This window comes from Pangasianodon hypophthalmus, chromosome 3, assembly GCF_027358585.1.
Source record: "Pangasianodon hypophthalmus isolate fPanHyp1 chromosome 3, fPanHyp1.pri, whole genome shotgun sequence".
NCBI classification, from domain to species: Eukaryota; Metazoa; Chordata; class Actinopteri; order Siluriformes; family Pangasiidae; genus Pangasianodon; species Pangasianodon hypophthalmus.
In genome coordinates, this window is record NC_069712.1 from 25,388,372 (window position 1) to 25,400,488 (window position 12,117).

Consider the following 12,117-nt stretch of genomic DNA (forward strand, 5'->3'; position numbering starts at 1 on the left):
TGAACTAGGACCAAATGCAGCTTGAAGTAAGCTTTCCAATTGCGTAGTATCTGTGGATGGAATTTCTGTTTCATCATGTGCAGCAGTAAAACACCTTGGTGTGATTATTGACTCCGGTCTTTCATTTGAAATTCATGTAGATAATATTACTAGGATAGCTTTCTTTCATCTCAGAAATATTGCTAAGATAAGAAATATGATGTCACTACATGATGCAGAAAAACTAGTTCACACTTTTATTATCTCTAGGTTGGACTACTGTAATGCCTTACTGTCTGGATGTTCCAATAGGTGAATAAAAAGCTCCAGAATGGAGTCCACAATGCAGCAGCCAGTGCTCTTACTAGAATCAGAAGATATGACTGCATCACCCCTATCTTATCCACAATGCATTGGCGCCCAATCAAATTTCGCATTGATTATAAACTACTACTATTGATCTATAAAGGACTGAATGGTCTCACGCCACAGGACCTGTGTGAATTTTTGGTCTTCTATGATCTGCCATGCCTACTTCAATCAAAAGGTGCAGGCTACTTGTTGGTACCTCGAACAGTGAAGGCTACAGCAGGGGGCAGAGCCTTCTCTTACAATGCCCCACAGTTATGGAACAGCCTTCCAATTAGTGTAGAGACTCAGACACAGTGTCAATGTTTAAGTCTAGGCTGAAAATATATTTGTTTAGTCAAGCCTTTTGTGAATAGTTTTTTCTTGGGTAAAGGAGCAGATCTGGAGGGTTCATGGGCATAGAGTGTTGTGATGAACTGGGATGTTTGGGTTTGCACTCAAGTCTCCATCAGTAAACATTTGATAACTTCAACAAAACAGACTTCATGTGTAAACTATAATGAACTTTCGTGGTTACACAATTGCACTTTTTGACCATATAGTAGATATAGAAGGGAATTATTTATAATTGCACTATCCTGTGTCACCCAGATGAGGATAGGTTCCCTTGTCTGGTTCTTCTCAAGTTTTCGTCCTCATATCGTCTCAGGGAGTTTTCCTTGCCACCGTTGTCTCTGGCTTGCTCATTAGGGATAATTTCATAAATTTAAAATTTATATCCTGAATTTATATATTTCTGTAAAGCTGCTTTGTGACAATGTACATTGTGCTATACACAGTGCTAAAAGTGTTATACAGTGAAACTGAATTAAAATATTAAGTGTTATTTACTTGACTTGAATATTTTGCTCACCTAAAAATTAGGTGCTATGTTCTAAGTCTTTTAACACATCTAGATGTAAATATCAGGAAATGAAAGCTGAAATTCTGATCTATTGTCTCATTCATCTTTTGATCTCAAACATAAATGTGTGCAGTGTATAGTAAAAATAAAAGTGTTGGCCTTGCCATTCCAATACTTTCAGAGGGTAAAGTATATTACATTCTGGCATTTATCTCAAATAGTTTTAACAGGATCATTTGTGATGACATTTGTGATCTCAGCCAACTGCCTAATGACATAGCCAATTAGACATCCAAATATGGTCTTCCTGGAAAAATAGTTTCTGTTCAATTTTGCCCACATCGGACCAGCGAGAGCCCAAAGTAGATAATGGTATTAGCCCATTTTTGGCAGCCCACACTGGAGATCTGCAGATTGTTGTGACACTGATCCCATGGCATTGGCTCTGTTTGGGCTGCTCAAAAGGTCACAGAAATAAAATTTATTTTTTTATGAAGGTATGACATATATGCATAAATGATTAGTTATTTAATGCAACTTGCAAGTTAATGCAAGTCTTGACTACATTTTTTTCCAGATCTATAATATGTGTATACTGTAACTTTTGAACATTTTATGATGTTATTAACATATGTATGCGTAACATAAGAGAATAAAAACCAAATGAATATCCCTGACTTATACCTTAAGAATATACCTGCACTGACTTACCAGTCTGTTCTGTTGTTATAGAAAAATAATCCATACTGGGGTGGTGAGATGCATACTTCACTCATGATTTTGCGTGAGCATGCAGAAGCAGCGGTATTGAGAGCAACATTGTTCATGCACTTACGTGCATATCAGTGTAGTCAGGTCCAGTGGCTTTATTGTCATTTCAACCATATACAGCTAGTTAGTATATAGTGAAACAAAACAGTGTTCCTCCAGGACCATGGTGCTACATAAAACAACACAGAACTACAAGAGACTACACATTTCTACATAAAGTGCGCATTTATTAGATGGCATGTCAGAGCCAAAACACCCTTGTCTGTCAGGTTTTCAAGTTGAACCATAAAATGTTTAGCATTTTTATGCACAGCTATGTTAAAAATACTGACAAGCTCTGTCTCTCTTTAAAACCTCTTCACAGCCCATGATTATCATCATTGGCTGTTTCTCTAATTGAAAACTCTAACCTTACACTCAAAAGTATTTACTACTTTAGAAAATCCAGATGAGTGTTACGCAAAACAGACCTTTCGGTAAGTTTAAAGGTGATGTGAGAGGTATTTAAAATTAAAAAGGAAAAAAAAAAGCAAACCGGTTAGTGCTAATATTCAATGGTCTAGAATAATAAATATGTGATTTGAGACACAACGCTAGGCAGACGGATGGGGAAGTTTGTCTATTTTTATTTCTTAAATACACTAGTGCAGCATGTCCGGATAGTGAAAAAGACTAAAATAACATGCACCCTATTAAATTAAATGCGGTTTGTCTGGAATGTGGAATGTGACTCCCAGTAACATTTCAAAATATTAGCACACAACATCAATATTTCTAATATTAATTTGTAAAGTAAGTGAATGAAACAAAAGAGGAGACCCCATTTGTAAATTGAGCCACCCCACACGGGAACCCTTGCTCTAATATGTGCATTATTTCTAGTTCTAGATTGCATTAATGCCATTGTGTGCATTATCTATTTAATATACTACTGATAAAGTAGATTTTTCAATGTAATTAAGGCAGTGTCTGATACTGTCTAAAGTTGATTATTATTCTCACAAATTGACAATTGTTTGGTAGAGAAAGTTTATATTTGAATAGACAAATATTCAAATATTATGATGCTCAACTATTGCAGCTTTACATTATAATATGCTGTTTTACACCATGTTATAGGCACTATTATATAGTCTTGTCTAGTTCATGGCTGTAATAATAATGGGCCTCATTTATCAAGCTTCAATTCTTAAATTGTTTGTAAGAGCATTTACAAAAAAAATTTGGTATTCACGAACATCTAATTTTGGAAAAACATTTGTATCCTACTCATGGTCCTAACTGTGTGTATATTCACACATAAATATTCTAACTAATGTAAATCTTTATTGATTGGCTTAAGATCATAAAATTTGCATGGATTACTGCAAAATTTGCATGGATTACATGGATTATATTACTTTTATATAAAGATTATACTGTCAAATTTAACTTGCCTATTTTTATTTTGTGTATAGCAATTTGGCAGACACCCTTATCCAAAGTGACTTACAGAAGTGCTTTATAGTCTCTATCAAAAACATTCTCATGCTTGTTCACCAGGTCAGGGACTAAGAGTACCATCAAGAAAATTTCATGAAACCCAGTTGTTTTACATTATTGGCATTAATTAAAGAATATGAAAAATAAAGAAAGCAAGCCAAAACAAACCCATGAACTAAGACAAAACTAGTTATTAAATTATAAAAAATCAAGAACTGTCACCTTATAAACAGAGGACAGGCTCCTCTGTCTGCGCATAGCCGTAAGCTGTAAAACAAATAACTCAGCTGAAAGCTGGCTTATAAATTGGCTCTGTTTGCCACGCCATCTTCTTTCAACAATGTGCAATACTTCTAGCACATCAGCCGAGTGTCACCAAAGAGATGCTGAGGTGGATGCAAGTGCAGTTGGGACAGTTTAATAATGACAATCAGCAAACAGTTCCAAAACGTAAAGCAAGTTCAAGGTCTAAGACAGGCAGAGGATCAGGCTATCAGCAAACAGGATATCATAGCAAAACTAGAGTACAAATAACCAAACAGCGTCAAAAAAACAATATTGATACACGGGCACAAATCTTCGTAAAGTGAGAGTAGGCACTGGTGAGCATTTACTTCACAAAGTCAATGTGACCAAATGTCTCTTTTTAAAGGGTGCTGTGTGTGTGTAATTGGCAACAGTTGTGTGACTAGAATTCCAGAGACTGTGAATGTGCTGGTGTCCTGAGCTTGGAATTGTAGTCTGTGGTGGCCACGTTTGTAGGCTGTGGTGTATTCTGGGAATTGGAGATCAAGAATGGAGTTGACCTGACACCAAGACACTTAAAATTATATTATACAATTGCAGTTTTTCTGTGCGACATGCTAGTTGTCTATCATCACCTAAGTACAGTGTAGATTTTTTTCTCTCCTCCATTTCCATGTCATATCATTTTCTTGTCACCTCACTTAATTTACACCTATTTCACCTTTTCTGGAATTTCTAACTTTTCAGGTGCTGTTACACTAAATATTTTACTGGCACAAAAATGAGTCACAATAACTTCCACTTCTGCATTTCATGTCTCCAGCCTTCTGTGTGTTTGATGTTTTATGGAGTTTTGTGGGTGTCTCTAAATGCAAATGAGCTGTGTCAGGAACGTGTTTTGCACTTTACAGGTGATCAGCATACTTGGATGAATGTGATGAAAATCTGAAATTGAAAATTTCTGAAACTTTTGTAAATCTGGCAAAAAACTTTGGTTTGGTATGGCTTACACAAATATTTATGCTCAACTTTACTAAAAGATTGATAAATAAGGCCCAATGTTTCTTATTGTGTTTGGTGAGATGTGTGTCACACTTATTAGAGTATAACTTAGTTTTTGCAGCATTTATAACTAGAACCTGATTTATTTTTATGTAACCTTTACATAAGCGGATAGGAAGATCTGTAGGTTAAAATACCTTGTTGATGAGAGAGAACCAGAGGAGAATGACCAGATTGGTTTGAGCTGAAAGGACGTCAAATAAGCACTCTTCACAACCATGGTGAGCATCTCATAACGCACATCAAACTTTGAGGTGGACGGGCTACAGCAAAAGACCACATCAGGTTCCACTCTTGTCAGCCAAGAACAAGAATCTTCCCAGGTGATTTTTTTTTCTAATCTTCAACTGTCCAGTTTGAGTGAGGTTGTGTCCATGATAGCCTCAGATTCCTGTTGGAATCTACCTTAAATGGGCTGCATCCTTAAATAAGCACACACCTGGTGCGAAGCCTGATGCCCCTGCTTCAAATTTCACTTCCAGAGTAACGATTACCTACCAAAATTAGAAGAGACTATAGTGAAAGAGTTAAGGAAATACACTAAAAGCTGAAAAAAGAAAGAAAAGTAAACCGGGGTTAACTTGGGATACTTCAGAAAAATGCTGTTCCAAATGTTCCTAGTGAAGTGGACAGTGAGCGGGTGTGTGTATATATATATATGTATATATGTGTGTATGTTATATTATATATTATATATATAAATACACATACACACACACGCACGAGGCCTGGACTCCACAAGACCTCTGAAGGTGTGCTGTGATATCTGGTGTTAGCAGCAGATCCTTTAATTCCTGTAAGTTGCAAAATGGGGTCTCCATGGATCAGACTTGTTTGTCCAGAACAACCCACCCTGCTCGATTGAGATCGATGGATTGAGATCTGGGAAATTTGGAGGGCAAGTCAACACTTTGAACTCTCTATCTTGTTCCTCTAACCATTCTTGAACAGTTTTTGCAGTGTGGCAGGATGGTACAACATTATCCTGCCGAAAGAGGCCACTTCCATTAGGGAATACCGTTGCCATGAAGGGGTGCACTTGGTCTGCAACAATGTTTAGCTAGCCTTTGCTCCCCATGTGCATCAATGAGCCTTGGGTGCCCATGACCCTGTTGCTAATTCACCGGTTGTTCTTCCTTGGACCACTTTTGGTAGGGACTAACCACTGCATATCAGGAACAAGACCTGCCGTTTTGGAGATGCTCTGACCCAGTTGTCTAGCCATCACAATTTGGCCCTTGTAAAAGTTGCTCAGATCCTTATGCTTGCCCATTTTTCCTGCTTCCAACACATCAACGTCAGGAACTGACAGCTCACTTGCTGTCTAATATATCCCAGCCAATGACAGTTGCTACTGTAATGAGATAATCAATGTTATTCACTTCTCTTGTCAGTGGTTTTAATGTTTTGGCTGATCAGTGTAAGATAGCAATCTTGAACTGACAACGTAAATGACCACAAAACTGGTACATTTCTTTCATAAAGACATTCCTATTTGGAGGCAGGAGATATATTATATTTTAATAAGTTATATTACTTATTCAGGGAGATTAAAGCCATTGAAAGGATTTATTAGCCGTTGAAAAAATTCTGGGTTTCCAACTGTTGTAATAACCTGCTCCTTACCACACCTGTCTCCTGGAGATTGTAACCCACTCGAACCAACATCAGGCAAGGATAAGTCAGAGACAGAAATTGTCTAAATATGGGAAACCCTTAATTAGGCCTGCTAAAACAAACGGGTAAGTTAATATTGACACTTGATCCCAGAAGATTACGAGAAAATGTATTTCTGTCTAATTATGATAAAGCAGTCCAGCCTGGGTCAAGATGGATAACGACCTTTACTCCTGTATGTTAGTCTATGGTACTCATTCTATTAACCAATGATATACTCACCTAAGTGTTATAGTCCTCTGTTGAATGCACAGCTGCACCAGAATGCAGCTGCATGCCTGTTTTTCAACCATCTTAAGTTCTCCCACACCACCCTATTGCTACGCTCCCTCCACTGGCTTCCTGTAGCTGCCCACATCAGATTTAGAACACTGATGCTTGCCTACAAAGCCAAAAATGGACCAGCCCCTTACCTACCTCAAAGCACTTATCACATCCTGCACTACACCATGCTCCCTCCGATCCTCTAGCACTGCTCAACTGGTCCCACCATCTCTCAGGGTACAAGGAAGGCATGCATCAAGACTCTTAATGACGTACCTCTTCCTAAAGTACTTAAATTAGCACTTAAAAAACAAAAGAAAACAAAAAAAAAAAAAAAACACTGTGTTGTCTGTGTGCTTTTTACCATATTATCGCCCCAGCAGAGTTTTTAGACTGGTATGCTTAGTCTGTGACCTAGCAAACCAATATCAGAATGTATTTATTGATAGAGGCTTCAAAGCACTTCTGTATGTCATTCTGGATAAGGGCATCTGCCAAATGCCATAAATGTAAATGTAAAAGAAAGACTTCTCTACAATAGCAAGAGTGGAATACTTTTCAAATATTATCAATATTAAAAACTCCCATAGGTCTTGATCTCTGTTCAGTGCAATAAACACTGTACTTATCCCTGCTGTGATGATCTGTAGTGATGCAACCCCTGAAACTTATTAGGATTTCTTACTTTCTTTGTCAAGAGTAATGGTATAATACCTAACATCTCACCTTGCAACCATGAGACACAAAACTGTTAGGCACTGTTCTTCCTAGAATTTTGTCCATTGTTAAGAGCAGTTTAGCTAAAGGTCCTGTGCCATCTTGCTTTAATTGCTTTAACCTTTATCAAGAAGACAAACCTTGATCCTTCATCAGGTAATGCATGAGGATTCTCACCTGTTTCTGATTACTGCCAGTCTACTTGTGTGTGTTTACCTTTGTGTTTTAAGGGTGGACCATAACCGGCAAGAAAGAGAGAGTGGCGTAGCTGGCAGAGCTTGCAAGACAAGCATTCACACACCCCCATACACACGTGGAGCGTGAACGTGAACCTTGAAATTGGCCGGGGCAATAGCCTTAAGCTAGTGACGACCCCCTTTTCTGTTCTTTTACCTTTGGAAAGTGTGCTGAAAAGTATCATGAAAATAAACACAAGCCCCAAGCTCTGCTGGCACCTGCCTCCTGAGTCCGCCTCCACACACATACACACCTGGGTTCTATACTTAGTGAGCAATCATATTTTAGAGAAATTTCAGCCAGGTTTTAGGGCACATCATAGTTTGGAGCTGGCCATCCTTGAAGTAACCAGTAATCAATCAATCAATCAATCAATCAATCAATTAATAGCCACAAAATACTGATAACGAAAATTATAAAGAAAATGAAATTGTAGTGATATTTTGATTTTATTTTTATTTGTGACACTTCTGTTAGTTGGAAAATTGAATTGCAAATGGTGTTATTTCATTGTTAATTTTGGTACCCCTTTTGCACTCAGATATGGGAAAACAAATGGCAAATAGGAGTTTGAATTTTAATTTCTGCATTTTAATGTTAATTTTATTTTTTGCACAAAATATCTCCCACAGGTGCACAGCAAAAAGGATTACATAAAGTGCAAATACTGCACCAGTGACAAGCATAAAAACCAAAGGTTAGACAGTGCAGAACAATAAAATAAATATCCAGGATAGTACAATACAACCAACACACTGGACAGGGACACTTGGAATATACAGGACAACAGAAGCATCATGTGGATAAAATAGGGGGTCTATTATGCAACAGGTAAGCAAAACTGAGTACACTGCAAAGTTATAAATAATCTGATCAAATATATCAGATTGCTGTATTTGCAAATTGTCATATTACAATGTTAGGATTAGACTATTCCATCTTATCAGTCTTGCTGAAAACAACGAAATATTCTGGAGCCAAAGAGAACTGTGTATCTAAACTATGCACAAATCTGTATTTCCATTGGGTTCTGACTCATGTTATTCATATGCCTAGATATGTGATTATTATTTATAATTAAGTGTGAGTATTATGTATGACTATAGGTAATTATTCTTATAATCTTCTAATTAATGCAGAACCTGTATTTATATTCTTTATGAGAAATAACCACCTTTACAGTCCTGAATAAACATACAATATACTTTCTTTTGAGGAGAGAGAAGTAGGTCAGTGGACAAGGTGATATACACAGACATGAAGGCTGATGGAATGTGCAAAATTGTTTGTGGCAGAAATGAAAGTTCAAGTAGAGACCACCCATGAAGATACTGTTTATTCTGTCATTATTGCCAGTTCTCCATTTTTTCCTTACTTATGCTTGAAACTCTAATTCATGACTTAGTACTCAATGACTGCATATGCAATGTATTATATAATACACACAACAACTTATAGTAACATAGGGTGTGTTACCTGACTGGTCCTGAAGACAATACGGTAATTGTATGATGACCCCTCCTTCTCCTTCACCTCTTCAAGCTTTTCTCGTCGCACACTGATGGCCACAGGACCCAGGTTCTCATCCATGCCAAAGTAGTTCTGGTGGTCTGAGATAAGTGCAACAGATCAGATTAAGGTGGCAAAGTAAATTTAGTTTCACTTTATTATGCTCTAAACTTTTATCTTTTGCCAATATTAGAAGAACATGAGAATACATGTAAGCCATTGGGAACAATAGAACAAGCTATTGTGCTTGTTCCAAAGGAGATATTCTAAATTTTAGGCAAAACATCAAGCTGCTGCTGAGATATTGCCTCACATTCTGTTTTCGGCAGCCCTCTCCAGTTGCAGATGAAGGCAATTTTTTTTTCTTAACTTTGTCATTCTGTAAAATATATGTTACATGTTTGATGTTCCAACCCAAAAGTGTTAAGGAGATATGGCCTCTTATAGATACATTTCCATATATCAAAATTCTGAGAAACAATTTTTTGGACTAGGTTCACAATGTTGTGATTCACATTCTGTTATGATTGGACAAAATAATACAAAAAAAAATTAATTTAATTGAACCAACTTCCTGGATGTAAAATCACAAATTCTTTACACGAGGAACACTCAGCACCTTGTAGGGAATCAAGAGAAAGAATAATCATGACTGAATGTTAACTGGTACAAAATATATGGGCAGTTTTACTTATTTCTGAATTTTAGACAAATGTTTTAGACAAAGGTTTTAGACAATACTTCTTAGAGTCTCAGACAAGGTTATTTACTCATTCTGACACTTCCTGTTTGGTGACTTCACCATCACATTTGTTGGTGCGTTATGGACAAACTGTCCATGATAGAAACAAAAATCTGAGAAACAAGTTTTGTTCAAATTGGTCTTTTGATGAATCTTTTCCACATTTCACGGTTATTGGACAAAATTTGTAGGTGAAGAAGCAACTTCATGGCTGACGTCCTGTTTGACAAATCATATATTCATTATATAAAGAACACTCAACACCTTGAAGATAATCAAACGAAACAAGAATCTTAATTTGATGTTGAGTGGTTCAAAGGTTATGAGAAACTTTACAAATTTGTGAATTATAGTGACCCTTACAGGTGAATTTATACAAAACTAAATAGAGTTCCTTATGATGAGGTCCTAGTTTGGTGAAAATACTTCCACCGTTGCAATTTGAAAAATTGTTCAGGTTGGTCTCACAATGATGCATTCCAATTTTGGTGATGATTGAACAAAATTTGTAAGAGAAGAAGTGCAAAAACTGTTTTGAACATCAGTGTCCATTAAACGAGAGTTAACCCAAGGAATCAGATGAAAGTGGAATCGTGTTCCTATGACATTGCATTGTAGAATTATTATTGTAAATGTTATTCCAAATTTCCCTATTGGTGGCACTAAAGTTGTTCCGGATGGCTTGAGTGTTGTACACCAAAATTGCTATGTAGGTAGCTAAGACTGTTTTCTATCACTGTGACAAATTTTACCAAAATCATAGAAAGATTTATATACTGTGAGGCCATGGTAGACCCCAGTATTGGCTTTCCGACTTGCCACAGATCTACAAGCATGTATGATATACTGTTGGATTTGTCTTGATAAACACATGCAATTATTTATTTACATGATTTTGTGAATTCATATGTATGTTCTCAAAATATGACCTTACTTCCAGTTTTCTGCCTTCACTGTCAAATTTGTTTACATGCTATTGGGGAATGGTTTAGAATATCAAAAATCCATCCGTTAACTTTTGTGCAGCTTGGTCTTAAGATGTTCTGAGCCAAAAGTGGTGAGGTTTGGACAAAAATTGAAGGCTGTGAAAATTTTCAAGTGTTTTCAAGAAATCCCAAACTGTGCATAAAATACAATGTTGTGAATGAAAGCTTTACATCAGCTGACCTTACAAACTTCCAATGAATCTAATAATAAAAGAATCATGATTATAAACACTTCCAAAGTAATGAGAAAAAAAACATGCTTTTTTCCTTATTTTAGTACCAACTAGCAGGCAAATGAGAAAAAAATAGGACCTCCCAATACCTCATTCTTGAGGTATCTACTGACTTTGGTGTGAACATGTCAAAGACTTGCTGAGATATAGCCAAACTTTCTGTTTTGCTTAATGGAGAAAATTTAGAAATGGTGGATGGAAAACTTTGCATTCATATGACTCATAACACCAGAATTATAAATTTATTCCAAATGGTTCCAGAGTAAATAGCAAAAATAAATGTTTTATGCTTTAATGCCCCTAGTACTCAAATGAAATGAAAATCTTTGGGCACACTGGGGATGTGGTCCCACTAAGTATTCTCAAGTTTCATGTCGATTCATCAAGCTGTTGTTGAGATGTGGCCTCACTACTTCTTTGGTGGCTTCACCGTCAAATTCATTTGAGTGTTGCAGGTAAATGGTTCTGAATATCAAAAAACCTTCTGATACATTATATAATTCTGTCTAAAGATCATCTGAGCCAAATTTGGTGAAGAGTGAACAAAGATTGTGGGCTGTGAAAATTTCAAACTTAAAAAAAAAAAAAAAAAAAACTCAAATGGTTGAAAATGGCATCATGGAGTCTGTGACCCAAGGATTAATGTGAACAAAGAATTTCGGTCCTATGTCAAATGGTTCATAAGTTATAAGCACAAATTTATAATAAATATAGCTGCAAGTGGTGATCTGCTGGGTGCAAGCACTCCTCATAAATAGTGCACCCAGTGGCCAGTTCTTGCCAAGATACACAGAACAATAAAGAGACCACAGATGAACATACTTATCAACTTGTCATTTTTTGAAGTAGTTATGTGACGATGAGAAATCCAGTTACAGATTAGCAGAACAATGCAGCACACCAAAGTTCAGCTCAAATGGACTTTTGGTTCCTGAGAAACAGCTTTTTGAAACTAACAACCCCTTCTGGTCTGCCCTCTGTACATACTGTATGCAATCA

The 12,117-nt window shown here is 36.7% G+C and overlaps 1 protein-coding gene across 6 annotated transcripts in view; it reads right to left on the reverse strand.

Moving 5' to 3' along the window:
• Positions 1–12,117, reverse strand: part of LOC113542016 (signal-induced proliferation-associated 1-like protein 2) — a 276,347-nt gene that overhangs the window by 195,130 nt on the left and 69,100 nt on the right. For all 6 annotated transcript variants that reach the window (XR_008301510.1, XM_026939252.3, XM_053232932.1 and 3 more), the window contains exon 3: positions 9,125–9,258. Coding sequence is in view for 5 of the 6 variants with exons in the window: in XM_026939252.3 (XP_026795053.1) it covers positions 9,125–9,258 (134 nt within the window). In the remaining variant the exon portion in view is untranslated. The remainder of the gene's footprint in view (positions 1–9,124; positions 9,259–12,117) is intronic.